Raw genomic sequence first — 23,257 nt, forward strand, 5'->3', positions numbered from 1 at the left:
TCTTGTTTCAAAGAGCCAACTCATCCTCCTGGTCTTCCCAGTCTCAATAAACGGTTCTTCCTTTCACCCAGATGATGACGCTCCAACACAGGAATCCCCCCTTCTTTCTTTTCTCCTTCCTCATATTATATTCAGTGCACCACATCATGTGTTCTCACTCCCTACTTTCAGGCCAGACTGCCTTGTTTCTTCTTCTTTAACAGGCAGGTAACGGGTTTGGGTTTTATTTTAAGAGCAGTGGGGAAGCAGGAACAATTTTGTAAGCAAAGAATGATGTAATATAACTCAAGCTCTTAAAAGATCACTGTAGCTCTTAGTTGGGGAATAGGCTGGTGGTGGGTGGGGCAGATAACAGAGTTAAGGTGACAAGTGATTGCAAGAATTTAGGTGAGAAATGATGGAGGCTTGCTGGTCTTTGTTGGTAATAGAATTAGAAAGCAGACAAAATTGAGCTGTGTTTTGGAACAAGTCTCAAAAGAACTTTCTCATATTTAAAAGGAAAAAAGAGGGCATGTGAGGAAAAAGAAGAATCAATACTGTGTCGTGAGTTTTTTAGCTTCAACCCTTGAACAGAAAATGGTACCACTTCCTGAGGAAGGAAGAAAGCTGGAGGAAGTCTGGTGTCCAGAACATCTCATAACCTCTATGTCTGCTATTCTGAGTGAGGGAGGGTGTGCATATATGTGCGCACACGTGAGATTCTATGTGGCCCCCACGCTCAACCTTCTCTACAGACTGCTGTGCCCTTCCTCTTAACTGCTTCATTGTCAGACCACAACATCTGAAACAGCACCTCTCCAATCTATTTTCTCTCACAGTATCCATGTGTCCTTATTCATACTTTATTCATCATCTGACTTTCTGGCTTTCTTGCCTTCTTAATGGTCACACACTCACTAGATTATGAGCTCCATTAGGGCAAGTATGTCCTTCACATCTATTCCTAACTCCTGGGTGCCAAGCACAGGTCCCGGCCCATAACTGCTACTGGATAAACATTTGCTCAATCAATTATCCTCAGGAATTTCTAGGGAGAGGGGAAAAAAACATGCCTAAAAGACAGCTTAGCAAACTGTTTCCAAAAAGGGCCAGATAGTAAATATTTTTAAGTTTCGAGAGCTACACAGTCTCTTGCAGCTACTCAACTCAGCTGGAGCATTAAAGTAGCCACAGAGAATATGCAAACAAATGAGTGTGGCTGTGTTCCACTAAAACTATATTTATAGAGGCTGAAATTTGAATTTCATACAATTTTTGTGTGTCATGAAATTATTCTTTTGATTTCTTTTCAACCATTTAAAAATGTAATAAGCATTCTTAGCCTGTGGGCCGCAGTTTGCTGACCCCTGGTCTATCCAAAATTCACACATCTAGTGTCAAGGAAAGGAGAATGAGGAAATGGTAGTCTAGGTGATCAGTGTTAACTTCCACTGAAGAATTTACACTGTAGAATAATCCTTGTATTCACATACCTGTTACCCTTCCACTAGCCTACTGGTTCCTTAAGAAAAGGAAACCAGGTCTATGAATCTTCTCACCAAATACTTAATGTTTTTTGTTTGTTTGTTTGTTTTCTTATCACAAGAGAGGCAAGAAAGAAAGGAGGAAGAGAATTGCAGAAATGTATCCCAACTCTGAAACAAAGACAACGCTTATTTTCTCTTGATTCTGGTACTATCTGGCCATGATGAGAAATACAGCAATTTCAAAAGATGAGTGGCCATACAATAAACCTCAATTCCAAACTACAATAATGACTTTAACTGAAAGACCCTTAAAAAAATGTAAAAAGTTCTAAGAACTCTCCTATTATCCTGTAGGTCAACCTGTTCAGAACAAACACTATTTTCAAAGACAAGGTCAGCAATATCTCTATTAAATACAAAACTGACCTCCAACCATATACCTCTGTCATTAAAACTGCATTTTCTATAGTTAAAAATGGTAAGACAGACCATTAAAATGAATTTTAATTTATCAGATAAAAAAGGTTATGGTAGGAAGATGCCTTTAAATATCTAATAAAATTGTGCCAAATGTAAATTGTAAAGCAATCTCCTGTAACTGAGTGCCTTGAAAAAAAATTAATGGGAGGGGGGTAAGGATGACGCACAAATACGTGTCCCCAGGCTCCAGCACGGCCACTCTAACATTTACCGTCCACAGTACAGAAACCAGCAGGGGTCTAATCTCTTTTTGTTTGTTTGTTTTAAGGATGGAAAAGAGGTAGAGGGCAGGAGGGGCATTATAAGCCTGAAAGTAGGGAAGGGAATTCCCTCAAAAAGGGGGCACAAAATGGAGGTGCAAAGAGTAGCTACCAAGCCTTTTCTGTTCTGATAGGATCAATGAAAGCCAGAAAGGGAAGAGAGGGATCACGAAAACAGGCTAACCATGTCCAATCTGTGGACACGATTAGAGGAGAAATCTTTGTGCGACTAATATTGCAACGTATGTGGGTAATCCCCATAGTGTTCAGCTTTGGTTAGGGACACCGAGTGAAAGAGGCCTGCGTGATTCTTTGCGTCTAATCCAATCCCATCCCAACTCTGGCCTCCCAAGAGTCTACGCAGCACAGAGATTGAGAATGTGGACATCGAGAATTGAGAACATTGTTACTCTGCCACTCTCTGCTCCAAGGTAAAAGGAGGATACAGGCCTGCACGTGAATGTATATGACGTACGCAGCCCAGTGCTGGCAAATGGTAAGCTCACAATAAATGCTGTGGTTCTTCCTTTCAAATAGCTAGGCAGGATTATTCCTGCTGACTTGGATGTGGGGGAGGGTGATGGGGGCCTGAGGAAAGGAATGTGAGGTCGCAGGGAGACCTGTGGGCACATTTCCATTGATGAGGAATTTTCTTTTAAATACTGGAGTATTCACTTACCAGACCCCGAGTACCTATTTTCTATTCCTCTAGGAGAATGAGGATTAGAATCACCCTTGAAACCGGAGTGCCATTTGAACTCAACAGAACTGATCTGCTAACAAAGTACAGACCGAAATAAGCAACGTCTGCCAGGCTTGGCAAGACAGATACTGTACTTGAAAAGCAAACCTGGCACTTGCTGAAAAGATAGTGAAGAATGCGCTAGAGCAATAAATGGCATGGAATCAAGGCAAGAGATGTGGGCAACTGGTGTGCAACGGGGCCTGCCAGAAGGCTCTTCCCCCATATGCGTGGTTCACGCCTGGCGCTCAGGTCCCTGCTCAAGTGGCACCTAATCAGAGGCCTGTCCGTATAAAACAACATCTGCACCTATCTATTCTCACCCCAACACACACAAGCTTGTCATTTTCTCTTCCCTTATCATGAGTTATTTCTCTTCACAGGACTCATTACTGCTTGACATAAAATATATTTGTTATATACTGTCAATATCGACAGAGTGTTAACTCTACAAAACCAGGAATTTTTGTCAATTTTGCTCTCTGGTATATTCCCGGAGCCTAAAATGGAGTCTGCCATATAGTTTGCGCTAAATAAATATTAAATGAATGATCCAGCCCGGTGAAGAGCTCACGGTGACAAAGAAAAGAAAAAGACACTGAAAATAAAAATTTCTAAACTGTAATGGGGTACTAAACTGCTTGTTTAAAAAATATTAATATTGCCAGTTAAAGCAATAATGACTTTTCATGTTCATGCAAACCCAGCAAACTATCTAAAAAGCATTCTAAATCACAGATGGGACCAAGAAATTGGAGGACAGTCATTCTTGAATCCAACAAAAATGAATGAGGAACACACAAGGTAGGTTTATGAGAATGTATAGTTTAGAAAGTTTATTTCACTTGTTAAGTAAAATCAGCACACATTCCTTTCTCCCATAAAATGTCCACAGATAAAGAAAGTGAGTAGATGTATGTTAAGTAAAAGTCAATATTTCTGTTCCTTAAAATACTTACCAAGAACATACAGTATTTTATTGCCATTACTGATTTTTGGATAAATGAATAATGAAAACTACAAAGCAAAGAGAGAACCTACCTATACCCATTTTTCTATGTGGATAAACTTTAACAGCAGTAATTTTCTCAAAGGAAAAATGATTTTCTTCCGATAATGGGAAGATCCAGAAAGTACATTATATAAAATAAGCTCTGGGAAATTTTTTAAACTGCAGTGTGGGTGTGCAAGGTGGCAAGTTGCCGTATTTTGTACCACAGAGAAAATGGGAAAGAAAAATACAATTTATCACAGTTACTTATGCTTTTATCTTTAAATTATAGCATATTCAAATAAAAAAAAGACATTCACCCACGATTGAGAAACTAGGTTTAATCCTTATAATGCCCATAATTTATACTACAATAACTGCATACTTCAGTCATTAAAATATACTTGGTTTCCAGGGACTGAAAATACAAGATCTGCATATATAAAAGATAATTTAAGGGGCCAAACCAATATTCGTTGTATTTGGGTTTTTTGAGGCCCAAGCAATAAAGACAACAGGAAGCTGTGGGAGAGACATAAAAATGAATTTAAATTACAGGAGAGAAACACAGAGGTTCACAGAGATCTTTTGAAAATATTACTGTTTGCTGATTTTGTTTTTTTAGATGTAGTATTTAGTCATTTATTTCTATGCAAATTCTCTAATCTCAGAATGCCTCTGGAGAATTCTAGTCAAAAGAGGTATATTCTTGGGGCGCCTGGGTGGCTCTGTCGGTTAAGACTTCAGCTCAGGTCATGATCTCGCAGTTCATAAGTTTGAGCCCCATGTCGGGCTCTGTGCTGACAGCTAAGAGCCTGGAGGCTGCTTTGGATTGTGTGTCTCCCTCTCTCTTTGTGCCTCCCCCGCTTGCATTCTGTCTTTCTCTCTCTCAAAAATAAATAAAATTAAAAAAAAAAAAGGTATTTTCTTAAGAAAGTTAACACAACCTACTGTGATTTTTTTTTTTTTTTTTTTTTTTTTTCTGAGCAGGCCAGCAATATGCTGAGGTGTAAGTTTTATAATTAAAAGGACTTCAGTGATTTTGCTCTTTGGTGGCACTTTTAACAGACTCTTGCATAAACCGCACAAAATGATGAGACATGCCAGAATTAAGTCTGACCTAATACACTTTTCTGTAGAAATGAAATTTACGATTTGATATCAACATCCCACTGTTATTTTCCCGAAGTCATGACCACACCAGAAATGTTTTCTGCTTCTCAGGAATACAATCCAAAATAAAAGCCTCATTTAAAAGAAAAAAAAAAAAAGACCCTTGTAACCAGGAATAATATTCTGATCCATGAAATCCATCATTAAAGCACAGTCTGTGTCAAGGAATCACCCTACCGTGCTTTTGTTTTTGGGTTTTGTTTTACCACGTATCTCCTTGCTCTTGCCCCAACACAACCCTATGACCTGTTTTCACCCAGGCTTTCATGCTTTCTCCTTCTTTAATGGATAATACAGAAGATGAAAACATAACTCATTCTGTACTACTTGTTAAATAAAAACTCTGCAAGACTGACCGAAAAAATCACAAAGAAAAGTCAATCCTTATTCTGCACTGATATCCCAGATCAGAGACTTCCGATGGAAGATTAAAATAAAAAATATTCAAGTAAAAGACATGTAATCATAGCACATTTAATAATTCTACAGATTCTTCAGTTTCCTCCATCCCTGTGCTCCTCACACCCCAGCTACCTCCTTAAAGCTGCTTCCCCTGAACTTTGCAACCACACGTCTCTAGAACCCAGTCTCCTTATGTGTCAGTCCCGGGGCTTGGGGAGCCACCCTCCAGAATCACAATATCTCAATGTTTCATAAACAAACCATTCCTAACCTGGAGAAGTGAGTTCGACCAGCTCCATTTTGTTGTTGTTCTTTTTAATCTCCCACCTACTGGCCGGCCTTACAGTCATAAATGAACAAAGATTCTAACCAGCCTCTCCTCAAAAAATGGAGAATGAAAGAAAAGACCTCAGCTTAAATACACTGAAGTGTCCAGATTTGATCTCTCTCCCTCTCTGTAATACACACACACACACACACACACACACACACACACACACACACAGAGTCATTCAAATTTGAAGGGATATACATACAAGAGAAATCTTATTTGAGGTGCCTGGGTGGCTCAGTCGGTTAAGTGTCCGACTTCGGCTCAGGTCATGATCTCACGGTTCGTGGGTTTGAGCCCTGTGTTGGGCTATGTGCTGACAGCTCAGAGCCTGGAGCCTGCTTTGGAATGCGTCTCCCTCTTGCTCTGCTCCTCCCCTGCTCACACTCTCTCTCTCTCTCTCAAAAATAAACATTTAAAAAAATTTTTTTTAAATAAAAACAAAGAGACATCTCATTTTATCAAATAAAAAGGTATTTACAGAGCTCTGAAAACCTAAAAGATTAGGCACACCTAATTGCAGTTTTCTTTTTTCCTGCATTACAAAATGGTTATACAATTGAGCTAATCGTTGTTTCTGGCAAAATTCAATATAACATTTCAACATAACGAAATAATGGATATTTTTTTCCTAGAGTTTTTGTCCCCAACAAGTTACCTCAAATTGTGCGTAATTATCATCCTCCTAGACGCTGGAGACTGAGGCTTGGCAATAGCTGCTATCCGAATTTAATATCCATATAAATTCACATAAAATATTTGGTTTCATCTCTATACCCTCAAGACGTTATGAAAACCACTTTACTGATGAGGCTCTTGGGGTGAAACAGGTTGCATGGTGTTTCTAAGGACGAAGAGTCAAAAAGTAGGTCTGACATGACTGATCTTTGATGTCATTATGTTTACTTTGTGGTCCTGTGAGGGAGAGGTCTCAAGCCTTTGAGGAATACTAGAATCGTCTAAGCCCATCTCCCTAACTTGCTGAGGCCTGGGGTTATTAAACATCTCAAGTAATTATGAAATAACTGAGAGACAAGCATTTGGAAATTACTGCTTTACAACACAGTGAGTATGTGAAAATTAGCAAATGGAACAAATCAGCAAGTTAGCTGTCCTTTCCTCTGTTAGAACAAATCAGGCAAGTTCTACTGGAACTTTCTTTCATTCAGTACAGCAATTAATTAAAAAAACTACCTTGTGCCTGCTTTGTGCCATGGTATCAATAAACCCAGTGAAGTTTTGTTTGAGTTTCATAAAACACAAGGAATGGTATCCAAGTATCCAATATATTTCAGTCACCTTTGCAGTACTTGGGATGACCACCCTAACACCAATCAGTTCTAAGAGCCAAAATAAATATTCATTTACTTACTTAGAACCTATTTGAAAAGATAATAAGGACTAAATACTGCCAGCACTCTGCCAACTATATAAAACCAATTTTTAAACCTCCAGGCTTCTGCTTCTTTGTCTGAAAAAGTATACTTCCATACTAGACAAATGCTAAAGTTCCAGGGAGCAGTAAACTTTCATGTCTATAAAATACTCCATTTCATTCATGCAGAATCCAGGTTGCTGTATCAATAATGGTTTTAACTGTCAGTGAGCATAGGCTTCAAATACAGGCAATCTTGTTTTGTTGCCTGGCAAGGCTTGAAATCCAGGATTCCATCGTAATCACTGTTTCCATTTGGCTACTCCTAAAGTAATATTCATTCAAAAAACTATCTTTTGCGTAATTACTCTTAAGTAGCTAGAGTATAACTGATATTTCTGTAAATGTAGTTACTCGATATAACTTGTGCCTTTATTTAGACTAAAACACTCTTTTGTCTTTCTGGCACTATTCTTTTGGGCACCGAGTTCAGGGTCACATCCAAATGATACATAATTTTTTAATGTACCCAAAAGAGAAATGCCAATCTGTCTTTAAATGCATGCTATTTAATTTTGACAAAGAGTTCTAGGAATGTCTGCCAAACTTCTACAATTTACAGCAAATATATCATGAAAGAATAGACCATTCACAATTTATTATGTATTATTTTTTTTGAACTACAGAAACACTCACTGTAGTTCTAGTTACATTTTTATGTGAATGACACTGAGATAAGCAGAAAAACAGATCTCAACACGCAGATTACCTACCGGAGGAGATAACCTGAGGATCTCAATTCTCCACCTTAAACTACCCTTCTCCTGCCTGTGTCTGCACTCTCTGTGCCACATCACATACTGTCCATCTGGGCAAGGCAGAAGCACACTGAGATTAAGCTCTAGAAACACTGATAACAGGCAAGGAGGAAAGACAAGAGATGAACTGTGTCGGATTCAGCCACTCTGTGTATCTCAGGTGCCTACAATGCATGGCCCCTGGACACATAGTAGGTGCTCGACATCCCCTAAAAGGGGGATGTCTAACACAGGGTAGAAGAATGTACAGAGAGACAGCAAGCTTGGAGATTTTCTAGTGAGCAACGCTGGAGCGGCAGATGGAGACCATCACGAGAGATGAAATGGAGAAATGGCTTCTGGGTAGTTGACTGAATGGTGTATTTCTACGATTTATAATATTGAAATTACTCAGATCAATTCTGAAGAAGAGTCTAAGGAAGCCACTGAGTTGGAAGTTCAGATAGCTCTACAATAGGAGGACTATTTCTGGCCTTAAATTAGAGAAAGGAAATTGATAGTAAACTTCTATTTGTGTGACCATGATCCAAATCTACAGGAAGTTTATGCCCCAGGATTCTACATGTATACAATCTAACCAGCGGGCAAATAACAAAGCCGGGCTGTTGTGGAGACAGGGTTCAAGGGCTACTTCACCAGAGATGTACTAGAAAGAAATGATTCTGCAAAATGAGCTGCGGCAAAGGAAGACGGCGGGGGAAAATGTGTCCAAGTAGCAGTGCGAGCTGGAAGGGGACACCACATCCCGTTCTCTCCTTGCTGCCAGCACACTAAGACTTGCCATTACATGGCTGATCTAGCTTGGCATGTAACTTTGATTTCTGGATGCTTCTCCCCATAGTATTTCTCAGACCACCTTCTTTCTCTCCATCCTCCGAGGAATAAGGCCCAATCTGCAGACCTTTTGCCATCTCTCCTATCAATTTAGTCTGTGTACTTCGTCAGACGAATTGTATCCAGCATCTGATCAGGCCCTATAAAAGAAACTGGCGCAATCTCTCTTTACTGTGGAACATGATCCACTATTAAGTAGGCCTACTGGTGCAGAGTTTATAAAAGAAGCCAAGAACAAAAGATGCTAGGGGAGACTCAGCTGAGAACCTGCTCCTTAACTCTAATGGCTCTAAAAGTGTCATGCCCACTTCCACCAAAAATCTTCTCAAAACAAGGGGCAGGGGACTGGAACTGCATAACGAATATAAGGCCAGAAAGCACAGGTCACACAAGAGAAAAGACTATTAATGAGGATAAGAGAAGGGCCTGGCTACAACAGCTGGGAAACTCAAGGCAAGTTACTTGAGGTCTCTGAGCCTCAACAACAAAATCAACAACAGACCGGGTGGTGAAGACAGAAAATACCTTCCCCGAAGGGTCTGTGCTGGCATTAAAAGGATGGTGTTAAGTCCTTTCATACACTGACTGGCTAATAATAACTCCTCAGTAGATGGCAGCTGTTTCAATGACGCTGCTGATGATACCAACATGGATACCATATTTCTTGGCCAACACTGTCCACAGTGCAATAGGCCAAAGAGCATTTTCACCCAAAGCCAAGTCTGGGGATAATACATGAAGCTGGGCATTCTATTTAAGACAGGGCTTGTAGATAAAATTGTTTACCTCCTCTTCAAAACTATGTAAAAAGTAATGGCTAAGAACACTGTTTAGGCAATATGATTTAATTTACTTCAAAACTTTGCTCAAAAAGTAGTATCTACACCAATGTTTAATTTTATACAAATAAGATGTGCCGTTGTATTAATATCAGTAGCTAGTGTGACTGGACCAGAAGGACCCTCACCCAAATCTCTAAGAAAACATGCAGGATAAGGTGTAACCTGAGGTAAGGTGGACACTAAGTAAGTTGGAAGATGAATATCTTAACTACATGATCGTTTTTTATATTAAAGACTTTTATCTCCTGAAAACTCATTCATTCATTTATTCAACAAAGATTTACAAAGCACTTACTATGTGTTAGGCACTGTTCCAGGGACTGGGGATACAACAGTGAACAGACAAGGTTCCTGCTCTTATAGATCTTAAGTGAGACTTACAAATAACAAGGGCACAGTACCGTGGCCACATTATTCTCCCCGGACCTCGTGTTTTCAACTGTCTCTGAAGGCAACTGAAATTAAGAGCACATGACTACTGACCTTTATTCCGCTTAGCTCACTGGATACAAAGACCACATTTTCCAACCTAGGCAAGCAAAACCTAGAGCTTCCTCATCAAATACTAGCCAGTCCTATAAACTCTTCCTGAAGGGTCACAGAAAACTCAAGGCTCTGAAGGAAAGGAAGGTGTTAACACATCTTGTCCTTAGTCTTCTAGCTCTAGAACTGTGTAAACACTTGTGGGAAGATTTGTAAAGGCCTGCAATGGTAATTAAATATTTATCTAATTTGATTACCATCCTACTTCATTTTATGAAAGAGAAGAAAATTCCTATTTGGTCCTTGATTCTTGGTGGCATCAGCACCCCCTGCCTGATTCGTCACTCAAGGATGTACATACAAGTCCTGGGTTAATGGGCATAATTCTGGGTCCAGAGATGGAAGCGCTCTAATGAAACCCTACTACCCCTCACTCCCAAGTCTGCAGAACTGGAATAACGCAAGCCTGAATAAAGAATGTGAATATAAACACAACACTGAGAATTATAGGCACAGTTTGCTAAAGATTCTTAGGAAGACTAATGATTATAAAGAGAACTAAAAGTGTGAACAACTCCCACTCCAGAGGACCTTAAGAATCCTCCAGCCTCTTTCTCGTCTGTCTCCTCTTTTGCAACAGTGCAATGGCAGACCATTCTAGGATGGCTGCAGGCCCTCAGAAGTCTTCAAATTAGAAACTCTACTAATGAAACTATGGCTCTTGACTTTGGGGTCCTATGATGGAAATCAGGAAGGACTCAAAACTGTAGGAAACGGCACTGTGCAGGGCACAGCAGATCTCAGATGGTGTGCTGGGATAAGCTAGTGTTTCCTGAAAAAAAGATTCCCTGGCTTGAGTGTAATGCTGAAACATGGCATGCAGCATCCTCATCTTGGAAGCTCTGGATGTATATAAACTCTGACAAGGCCTACAGTAAAGAAATCTGTTCAGCTAGTTAAACTTAACATTCTTCAAAATTATTTGGCCGTGGAACCCAGCCCACTTCTTGACAAACACATTAATTTTTAAGAGTTCGCTAGTGCCTACTATGTGCCATGGTGATCAAAGGGGAAATATTTCTGGTCTTCATGTAACTTACATATTTAATATTTATTTTCAAAGACAGCTATTGAAGGTAACCAGTTCACTGGGTCTTTATCTGAGCCTTTAACCTGATAGATCACTCCAACTCACTAAATTCCCCTCTAAATCCCATGATCTTTAGCTCTCTGAGACAAAAGTGGCAGCTACTCCTCACAAAACATCTCTGCTCTGGAAAATAATAGTCTGGCATAGTCTCCCTGGATCCGCTGTGGCAATTAAAAGCTCTGTACCAGATGCCAAAGGGTGTTTGTGCCATTTGTATTCCTCACTATACCTACATACGTTGCCTGGCTCACTGGCGGGGTTTAACAAAGGTGTTTTTGAATCAACGGTAAATGACAAGGACTCCTTCTAGCCCCTGAAAATTCAGACTAAGAATGACCCAGATCAAAATCCTATCTTAGTCTCTGTGGCCAAATTGGATTTAGGTTCCCTTTATTGAATGCTGCCCTTACTGTGCCAACCTGCTTTATATGCCAAGTTCAGATGTGGGCACTTCTTTATTGATGATGTTATGAGCTAATATTATTTGCAAATGTTTTAATGACCAAATAGATCTTTCTAACTGGAGCTAATGTGTTGAAATGTAATCCCTCATAGAGGCACAGCTGTCTCATGGTCTGAACATAAAACTGGGATTCAAGAGCATTTTCTAACACCAGCCCTGCAATTTTCTTTTAAAAAAAAATTAATATTCGTGTATTTCAATTCCTCAGTCAGTGAAACAGGAAAATAAACATTGGCTGGTATAACTATGTATAACTAAATGGAGTATGTTTGAAATTTATAAATAAACAAGATACCAAGGAACAAAACAATCACTAATTATGAAATTGGATGCAAAGAAGATTCAGAGGTCCAGCCCATTTTCAATCACATACACCGGAAACACAAGATGACTTCCTGGCTGCAGGGTTCTCACCAATAGCAAGAAAAGATCCCAAAGAAAGGAAAAGGGGTATTCATTGTTTGACAAATAAAACAGCCTGGCTGAGCCTCCTCACACAAAACAGAAATCTTTAAAAGTGAAATTAATTTTCCCTGGATTTCCTAACACTTTACTTCTTACCTTGTCTTTACACGTTCAAGTGGCATATCGTTTTAAAAAAACTGTTATGGTAAATAGAATTTAATTATTTTACGGTATAGTCTTTTACAAGGTAAAGGAAATGTGAGGAGTTGAGAAAGTATGCATCCCATATGGTTGGCGTCGTAGCACTTATGATCATTACAAGCACTCACAAAAAGGCAATACTGGGCTTTAAAGCTGAACTCTGTATTATCTCTTTCTCAGAGCCCTGGGGCTATCACTGCAAAGCACAGTGGTCCATTCTAAGCTCTGAATAGAGAAAAGGAAGAGATCATTAAATTATAATTTCCATGCACAATTGGTACAAGTATTTCCTACCAACAGGATTAATATGAAAGCAAGATCCCAGAATAAAGCTGCTCAGCAGAGAGGATGGCAGTTTAGTGTCTTGTAAATTTGATTTCACTGAAAGCCCTGACACATCATAATGGTGAAATCCTATTTACTGTAGCAAGCAGGATGGATAATGCTATTTAATACCTGGTGTACTGTGTGCCATCAGCTCATAGCTTTGTACTCCATGCTCTCATCTTACCTTCAGGTTAATACTTCTTGACAGCCTACATGGTAAATAGAGCCCCAAATTAAGTGCTGATCCTGTGATTTGCAAATCTTTCCTCTAAAGTTAGGCACAGAAAAATTGGCTCCAGTTAAAAGGATAATATTCACGGGATGCACTTTTAACAGGCTCACCCCAGAAAAGAATGTAAGTCGCATAACCGTAAAGCCAGATTTAAAAAGCATTTCAAGGTTATCCAAATCACATTTCCCATTAGGAAATTCAGAGAGGTTAACAGAAAAGCCAAAGTGTTTGAAGGACTTGTTGAATAATGAATTAAGGATAAGACCCCCATACCCACTATCTTGCGTGGATCACTCTCTTCCCCCCAAGGAGAACAAAACAGAAGGAAAAAAAAACAAAAACAAAAACCTCCATTCCTGCTTGCTGCTTTTGGAGTATTTGCAACAACAAGCTTCCTTTAGGGAGGTAGTTTAGAGTATAAAAGGGTTTGGTCTTTGAACCCACATTATAAAGAACTATGTCAATTATATTAGCAAAAGTTGTAATGATACTGACCCTTATTAATTTCTCTACCTAATAATTAAAATCTAAGTATATTTAGTTGAATTATCATTACTTGCTAATGAGAAAAAAAAGAGGAACTCAAGGTAAACCACTACTAAAACCTCTGTCGTGTGTGATGGCATTACAATTAAAAGAGTCACTCACTGGCTTCCACTGCCTTCAGTGTCCAACTCGCGGACCAGAGAACTCTGTTTCTGCAACGCTGGGTAACTTCAGACGACAGGGAATCTGTCCTGATTTCAAGATGAATGAGGAAGGCAGTACAACAATTCAGGGTGCCAAGGGAATAATAGATCTCTAGGTTGACAAACGCAAACTAGTTAGTTATGTACCACAAAGTTGTACTCGCTTTTAACTATTGTGTTAAATTTGCTATGTCACACCGTATGGCCAAAGCAGCCCACACAATAAAATTTAGTATATGTGAATGAGCTACCCATATGACCTAGAATGGGTAATGATGACTGTTTAGAGAGCATTTGAGGGTGAAATTACCAAAGAATTTTTTTATCCCATAAATTGACTTTATTAAATTATCTTCCTACCCAAAAAGAATGTTTATGTTTTAGTATTTCAGATGGCGCTGATCTCTGATTCTATCCTATATTAATCCCTTCAAAAGGCTGACCAAGTTTCACTCAATGAAGTATTTTTATAATGACAGACTTCATCTGGTAATAAAAACACATAATAATTTCTTCCCATAAGGAGCACACTGGGCTGACAATAATCCGCTCTGTTGTCGTTTCTCTTTAATGTCATTGTTGGCATTATTCTCCCCCAAGCTTTGCACAAAGGAAAAGAGAAACCGAGGTACTAATTGACAAAGAAGTCAAGCAATCAAAAAATCCAATTAATCATACAGATGAGCCCAACTCTTTATGATGCAATGGAAGATATGCCACCCACTATAAGTAAAAGGCTTTTAAAAATTGCTCATTTGATGTAAGTAAGCACGACCTTAGAATTTAATTAGTAACTCTCTCCACAGGTGACAAACTAGCGAAGTACTTTTCTTCTTAATGACAATTTATTTTTCACCATTCTCTTTGCATTGCTCTCTTTTGCCCAGCTTGTACAATTCCCTCTCCTTAATTGTATGGGATTGACTGCAGTGTGTATGCAAATAGCTGCTGAAATCCGGAGGAGCCTATAAACTGAGAGCAATACAGATCCCCCTACCCTGTTGCTCTGAACATTATAACTGTAGCTAACTAAGCCCTCTGATCTCCCTCAGCTCCTCAGCTCACCAGGGCTTTTATAGCTCTCTTCACACTGTGCCAAACCCCGCCATTCTTACGAGTGCCAGGAGCAAAGTGGATTCAGTAGAGCAAATCAATTCAAGTTCATAATTGAGAAGTTAGACACGCAAGACACACTAATCATCAAAGAACTCACATCTCCAAGATGTCTTGGGCAGAAGGGGGTCCTTCATGCTGGAAGATCTCTGGGGGAATCTGGACTCTGCCCTCTCATACTATGGCCTGGCCTTGCTTCTCGCTTCCCTCCCCACATAGGGGTAACAGACTACTGGAAAATACACATTTCCCTGAAGAACATGAAGACAAGCGATCCAGATTCTAATGAAATGGCCATCAAAGCGGCTTATCAACAGTAACAGAGTCTGTTTTCTTTCTAGAGATGGAATGAGATGACTCTCCTATAGCAACACACGAACATACAGATGCATGGTTCAAAAACATTTTTAAACTGTTTGAATGACTATGAACTCCTTACTCTGAAGTAGAAGGAGCACAACTACATATTAAAATAACTCTTAGAGGTATCACGCTGTAATTGGTAGGTAATAGTACTGACTTTATGTATTTCCTTTTGGCCAAATGTCCCCGGGAAGTACCAAATCCTGGGGGGAAGATTCTGCATTTTGAATGCTTAATACCCTTGCAGTTTATAAGGCAGCATTAACCACATTTTAACATCAGGACCAAAAAGCACTGTATTAGAAGCCAAAAAGAATGAATTTACCCCCCCAAGAACAACCAACCAGCAGGATTTAACTCATGAGTGTAGAACTAACAAATATTAAAGCTAATACTGGCTAATAGCTAAAAGGTAAGGTGCTGGACCTGCCCCAGATTGAGAAGCTTTGGCTGTATGTTCTTCAGCAAATTACTTGAAGCCTTAGGGCCTTCATCTAAACAACAGGATTGATAGCCTCATAGTGCTGTGTGTGTGAATAAAATGACATAGTCCATGCAATGGGTCTGGCACACGTAAATACTCGAAAAACATTATTCTGAGTTACTATAATGATGATGATGCTACAAATAGTATTAAGGTAGTCAAACTTAAATATGATTCTCAGAGGACAGATATATACTATTAATTTAAATGACTAATGAAGAAGATTACCACTTACTTGGTGGATAGTTAAAAAGTATACATTAATTGCTTAGAGATAATTTTATGGTATAAGCTTAGTAAATCTAGGATTCATTCACTCAACTCCTACGTGAGTTGTGGAACATACAGGGACAAGAAAATTACCTCTGCTCTGAAGGAATGTACAAGATAAAAATAGATAACTTACCACAGTTATCATGAACATGGCACCTTGAAGAGACGTATATAAAACACTATGGAGAATTCCCTTACCAATTTGTTGAAAGCTTCCTAAAAACACTTAAGAACCTTCACTTTGAAAGCTGCCCTAGGTTTCCTCTCATCAAATCACCAATCAGGAATCAATATTCTTCAAGTCTCTGGCATCAACAACCAGAGTTAGTGTTCAAGTCTCTTTCAATGACGTGACATACCTAAATGTGACCCCTTTCATGTTCTTTACACATAGAAGTTCAATTCACCACTATGTTCAATGTTGTTTGACAAAGCCAGCAACCTTTCCAATGAAATAAGGACTTGAAAGACTTTTCAAATGGCTGTGAGTTTCTTTCTCAATAAAGAGTTGCTGGTTTTGGAATACTGGTTCTAAGAAGGGTGAACTGGTGTCCAGTTAAATTATACTTATTCTGAGGCTCCTGGGTGGCTCAGGTGGTTAAGTGTCTGACTTGATTTTAGCTCAGGTCATGATCTCACAGTTCCTGGGATCGAGCCTGGCATCTGACTCTGCACTGACAGTGTAGGGCCTGCTTGAGATTCATTCTCATTCTCTCTCTCTCTCTCTCTCTCTCTCTCTCTCTCCCTCTCCCTCTCTCTCTGCCCCCTGCTCAAAAAGTAAACATTTTTAAAAAATTCTTATTTTATTTTTTTACTTATTCCTCCCCATGAGTTAGTGGTAGGAGAAAGTTATCTCAGACTCCTAGTGAACTAACCACTATGGACATGCGCGAGGAAAAAGCTCCATTCACACCTGGGAATTATCTAATTGACAGAATTTATTGAAATAGATCAAAGAGGCAAGCCGTATTATAGAAGTAAATGTGCTCCACATGCTCAGGGGGCTTGGGTTCATATTCTCAAAAGAAATTTGTATCAAGTCCATGAAAATGAACAGTTCAAGTAATAAGATGCTGAGTCATCAAAAAGTGATAATGTAGACAGTTATGGTGTTCACCTAGTTGACGGGTAGGTGGTAAAGTGATGTTAGGGGATCATTTTTGGAATGATTCTATGAAAGACTGGTCAATGTTCCCTCTTCAGTAATGATACACCACCTAGTATCTAGTCTATGGTTTCATCATCTCATTTGGTTAGAATAAAGACATGTGCTTAAACCACTTTTAAACCACAGGCAGTCTGGATTTCATACAGTAAGTTAGATGATTCTGCAAGTGATCATAATATCATAATCATTTTTCTGACATTATGCATTATTGGATTCAGCACTTTTATATCTTCTAACCCGAAGTGTATGTAGACCTTCTAATAAGAAATGGTTAGACATTGCACTTTTCACTGTCATCCCAATACAAGGGGAACTCTTTTCACAGTCTTCTGCACTAAACCTAGAAAATGCTTCATCATTGGAGACCTAAATGTCTCTCAAATATTCCTGGAAGAAATCTAGTTGAATGAAATTAATGTAGGTACTTGAGGAATGGCAATAGTAAACAGGATTTTACAGAGATGGGAGAAGACAGCAGAAAGTTGAATAATACTAAAGTAATTTCATGATTTTTAGTATTGTACACAACAGAAAGTAAGTAGCTTTCTTTAATGGCAACAGCTTTTGCTAATCATTTTCCAGTTTTCAAAGAGCTTTTATATACATCATCTTATCTGGTTCCCTCAATAACTCACAAACGTGAGCAAGTAACGGAGTATTATCCCCACTTCATCGATGAAGAACCAGAGACCCGAAGAATTAGGTGACTTGTCAAATAACAAGATGACAGCACCGTGCCTTCTGGCTCCTGGTCTAGTCTGGAGTTATTAGGTATTAACTAATAGTAATGTGATTATTCCACCCCAGGATTTTTCTAAGCTCACCAATACTTCCCAGTTTTCAGGTAAAATTCCTAAATAACTACTTTCCAGCCTTATCTTCAAAAAGGAAACATACATATTTTTTTCCTATATAAGAAGATGCTGATCGCAATGATTTGACCCCACCGTACCATATCCATCTGATGCACCACTGCTTGTTCTAACCTGAGGCCAAAAACAACAGTTACATGCTAAGCAGATCAGTTTCACGCACGAAGAGCAAATCCTCTTGGTACTTCACACTAATCACTGAATTATCTTCAGCAAATTGGTGGACTTATGAGAAATGGGTGAATATTTTTCAGTGCCTTTTCTTGTACCCAACAGTGATCAATGACAAATTCAAAAGGTACCTAGCACAGTAAAACCTGAAGGCAAAGACAACTGTCACAGGGTGGGGAAAAAGGAGATGCTACATAAATCACCTCAAAAACTACCACTGGTGCATTTTACCCTGCTAATAACATCGACTATCAAGTATGGTGCTCTGGAAATATGGAAGTAAAATAAGAACTACCACTGGCTGAGTAGGTATTCTATGCTGGATACTACAATAGGTGCTTTATGAGAATTAGCTCACCTAGCAAATCAGTGAGATAAGTACTGTTACATCCTCATTTCACTGCTAAAGAAACTGAAATCCTAAGTAGCATGCCCCCAAAAACTCAGCAGGTAAATGTCCGCTCAGTGAATTCAATCCAAGCCATCTGACATCACAGGCTGTGCTCTGAACCAGGGTTCCGTAGACTATAACTCATGGGTCAAATCCAGCCTGCTCTCTGTTTTATATAGCCCTAAGAGTGGTTTTAGGTTTTTAAATGATTGGGGGTGGGCGCAATCAAAAAAAGAGTATTTCATGACATACAAAAGTTACATGAAATTCAAACTTCAGTGTCCATAAAGTGGAATACAATCACACTTGTTCAGCGACATACTGGCTATGGCTGCTGTCACGCTGCAATGAACCGAGAGTGGGGTAGTCGTGACAGAAACCATTACATGGCCAGCAAAGCCTAAAATATTTCCTACCTGGCCCTTCTGAGAAAAATCTGCTGCCTCCTGCTGTAAGCCATTCCACTCTATGCTTATTTCACATCTCTACTTGGATGTCTTAACAAATACCCCAAACTTTAAGTATTTAAAATCAAAGTCCTGATTTTCTCCACCATCTACATGCAGGTCCATATTTGGTTAGTCTTCCCCTATGGAAAATCCATCCCTCTAGGTATAAAAGCCATAGATCTAGAGTATCCTTGAGTTCTTTCACTCATGTTCAAAACCATCAGCAAACGTGACCAGATTTGCCTGTGAAATATCCAACCCCATTTCATTCCCTCTACTGGTAGTGGCCTGGCCCAAGCCATCACTATCCCTTTTCTGAATTATTGTCATTACATCTTACTAGGTCTCTCTTGTATCAGTTCTTGCCCAAGACAGCAGCCAGAAGGCTCCCATACTCACAAACCCTCTAGCTTTTCAAACATGCCATGCATACCCCTACTTGGTACTGGTTTGCTCCCCATTACTGCAGACCCACCTATGAGACAGGCCCTCCCTCTCCACGAGATCCCCACCAACACTCCTAGCCCCTGGGACTCCTTTTTTCTCTGCTTTATTGCTCATCCGTATTATTGCAACCTGCCATTCAATAGATATATTGGATTCTAATTGAATTTAAGCTCCCTGAGGCAGAAGTTTAGTTCATTTTTTTTACTAGTATATCTCTGGCACTGGACCAGGGCCTGACATTTATTAGGTGCTTAAGAAGATAGCTGCTCAATGAATGAGGAAATGAACCCTGTGTGCAAGCAGCACTCAGATTAGTGACACACAGAGATGGGTGAACATACTTAACATGTAAATAATTGTACTGAATGGGGCTTAATAGTAGATTTCTTATTTTATCTACTTTCTTATTAAACACCTTTCTTAACAAATCAAATTTTAGAAGTCTCAATCAAGGGGAAGAGAAAGCTAGCTTTGTATGACCTATGTATGAAATTATTCTAGATAAATCTACTCTCCTGAACAAGGGCACCCATAAGGTACTCAAACTCTCATTCTTAAGCCCACGGTCTCATTCTGTTTTAGCCTTAATTCCCTCCTCTACATCTCTGTCAAACTCTGGGGCCATGTTGACTAGAGGTACTGCCTCAGCTACTCCACTTAACTCTTCTCCCCAAGTCCTACTATTCAACTCCTGCCCGCCACTTTTTTTTTCTCCTCTAAATGTTTACCTATTTTTCAGAAAGAGCCAGGGATGGAGTGTGAGCGGGAAATGGGCGGAAAGGGAGACACAGAATCCGAAGCAGGCTCCAGGCTTTGAGCTGTCAGCATACAGCCTGATGTGGGGCCCGAACCCATGAACTGCAAGACCATGACCCAAGCCCAAGTGGAACACCCAACTGACTGAGCCACCCAGGCGCCCCATCCTGGCCACCACTCTGAAAAGAGATATTCATTTCTTAGCCACAAACGCAGGGAAACCGAGATTTCATAAAGACAATAATATCCCCTTAAAACACTACCATTTCTAAGAACCTACTCAACTTTGCACAATGTTTGAGAAAGACAAGAGTAGCACTTTACTATCTGACCTGGAGGCAGTGCAATTTCTATACATTTAAGGAAAGGGGCGCCTGGGTGGCTCAGTCGGTTAAGCAGCCGACTTCGGCTCAGGTCATGATCTCACAGTCCGTGAGTTCAAGCCCCGCGTCGGGCTCTGTGCTGACAGCTCGGAGCCTGGAGCCTGTTTCAGATTCTGTGTCACCCTCTCTCTGACCCTCCCCCGTTCATGATCTGTCTTTCTCTGTCTCAAAAATAAATAAACGTTAAAAAAATTTTTTTTTTTCGGGCGCCTGGGTGGCGCAGTCGGTTAAGCGTCCGACTTCAGCCAGGTCACGATCTCGCGGTCCATGAGTTCAAGCCCCACGTCAGGCTCTGGGCTGATGGCTCAGAGCCTAGAGCCTGTTTCCGATTCTGTGTCTCCCTCTCTCTCTGCCCCTCCCCCGTTCATGCTCTGTCTCTCTCTGTCCCAAAAAAATAAATAAAAACGTTGAAAAAAATAAAAAAAAAAATTTTTTTTAAACATTTAAGGAAAAAAGGTGAGGGCGTTTGCAGAGTGCTAAATGCCTCATTGAGCCAATAACATGGCCACACCCAAGGCAACCAAAGAAGAAATGATATTTCCTGTGGGAATGATCTACCTGCTTGGCGTCTTCACTTCCTGGCCACTTGTTAACTAGGAAAACAGTTATATTTGTAATTATTGATGTTTAAATAAATCATATGGGAAAGCTGCAGATGTGGTACAAGAAGAGAATCAATGACAAGAAATAGTCATACCCTCTCCTCCAGTCTAGCCAGCTGCTCTTTGTAGAATGCATCCTGCTTCTTTATCACTCGATCTTTCTCTTCCAGCTGCTTAGCCTAAAAAAAGAAATGAAGAATATACTATATCAAGAAAAAGCAGCAACAGCAAAGCAAAAGTCAAGTATAAATTACATTAGAAATAAGTACACAAAGCTGAAGATTTTTGCAATCTATTAGGTCTCTGCCACAGAACAATATTAATAAGATGATGATTGCTGTATTTAAATGTAAAGGAGTCTACATTGTATTTTTTTTTTTACTGTGACAGCTGTGTCCTACTTTGTCCAAAAGTATCAGAATACAGCAGACAGTTTTATTTAACTTCTTTCGAAGAGTAATTTCAAAATAAATTTTTCTTAAATATTTTCTACAATAAAACTTAGATTTTATTCCGATCATAAGCTACATGGTTATTAACCTTTTTTCTTTTTTTTTTCTGAACAACAAAAATGCCTGTATGACATTTTCTACATAAATCTTATGTTTGAGAACGCTTAAATTACACACTGAGACCTGCACATAAATACATGTATTGGTCTATCTTCTTTCTTATGAAGCAACTGTCTTTGGAGGGAGGGGCAAAAACTACTGTAAATGTTTATTTGAATAACTGAAAATTAAAAGTAATAAATAAAAAATAGTGAAGGTAATTTTAAAACTTGGTCGTCCCATTTCTAATTTACAAGATTTTTTTTCAAAATTAAAAAAATGTAATAAAATATTTTTTGATACTTGAAAAAATAAAGATAGTTACTTGTGGATGTTTTTCAAGGTTAAGAAATGCATTTTTCAAACTGTTGTTTGTATCTTGATCATTACATTTTAAGTGATCTTTATCTCTGATAACAGACCTCCCTAAATCACCCCAAATGATAAAAGTTTTTAATATTTTTGTTCAGTAGAATGCTGAAACACACTTGACTAGGAATTTTAAGATATTAAGCAAGTATGTATTCTGGCACTCCCATCCTTGTGCCGTGCAGCACATTATTTTGCAGGGCGATCAAGTGTCCCCTAGCTCAGCCTGGGTAAGGGTGACTGACTTCCCCTAGAGGCTTAGATTCAGTGTACCCATTTTGCACATTTATAGGTCATTGCTTCACTACTTACCTTGTCTTCAATGTCCTGCAGCATGTTTAAAACAAACAAACAACAGCTTTTTAACAATACAAGTAGTATTTTTTCCTAATGTCACAAAGAAATCTGATAGATAATATCTGAGATGCAAACCAAAGAAAGCAATGGGGGGAAAAAATCAGAGGACTTGCTTAACTTGGAATGCATTTGAATGTCACTGTGCTGTTACAGTTTGAATAGAAGATTTCAATGAAAAGTTCCTGCTACTTGATAGCATATGAATAAATAAAAACAAACATTAAGATTGCGCCACAACATACTAATATGAAAGTATATAATCTATGGCTCCTTGTTACAACATAGTAAAAAGCTGACTAGTCTGTCAGGAATATAAAAGAAAAGGTAAACAAGGAAAAGAATTTTTAACAAAGCTAAGTATGAAGAAAACATGCATGACTATATGACCTAAAAAGAAAAGATCTTCCTAAATTCAACACACACACACACACACACACACACACACACACACACACACACACACACAATGAATACAGGAAATGTAAAAGAATGGATTTATGAGACCCACCATAAAAAAAAAAATCACTAAACCAAATGAATAAGCAAATGACAAAAAGAAGAAAAGAAATTTCAACATGTAACTGAGAGTTAAAGATAATACAACACAGAACACGTTTAAAAAGTACCTCCCCACCCCTCCCACCACAAACAAATGACCTACACTGGTAATTCACACACAAAAATACAAATAATAAACACATGGGGTAAAAATCAAAGCCTAAGAGAAATCAATGAAAATTAAAATAATGAAATACCATTATTCATCTACTGAACAGACAAAAATATAAAGTACTAATAAAAATGTCAAGGATACAGGAAAATAGGTTCTTCCAGACACTACTGA

At 39.0% G+C, this 23,257-nt stretch overlaps 1 protein-coding gene across 5 annotated transcripts in view; it reads right to left on the bottom strand.

Moving 5' to 3' along the window:
* The window catches only part of CHCHD3 (coiled-coil-helix-coiled-coil-helix domain containing 3), a 281,233-nt gene that overhangs the window by 77,266 nt on the left and 180,710 nt on the right, over window positions 1-23,257 (bottom strand). For 3 of the 5 annotated variants that reach the window (XM_023250578.2, XM_019825818.3, XM_023250580.2), the window contains exons 5-6: window positions 22,369-22,383; window positions 21,232-21,315 (exon numbers count right to left, since the gene is read on the bottom strand). In XM_023250578.2, the coding sequence (XP_023106346.1) occupies window positions 21,232-21,315; window positions 22,369-22,383 (99 nt within the window). The remainder of the gene's footprint in view (window positions 1-21,231; window positions 21,316-22,368; window positions 22,384-23,257) is intronic. The other 2 variants (XM_023250579.2, XM_006929382.4) reach the window with 1 other exon arrangement.

The sequence above is a fragment of the Felis catus genome, chromosome A2 (assembly GCF_018350175.1).
Source record: "Felis catus isolate Fca126 chromosome A2, F.catus_Fca126_mat1.0, whole genome shotgun sequence".
NCBI lineage: Eukaryota > Metazoa > Chordata > Mammalia > Carnivora > Felidae > Felis > Felis catus.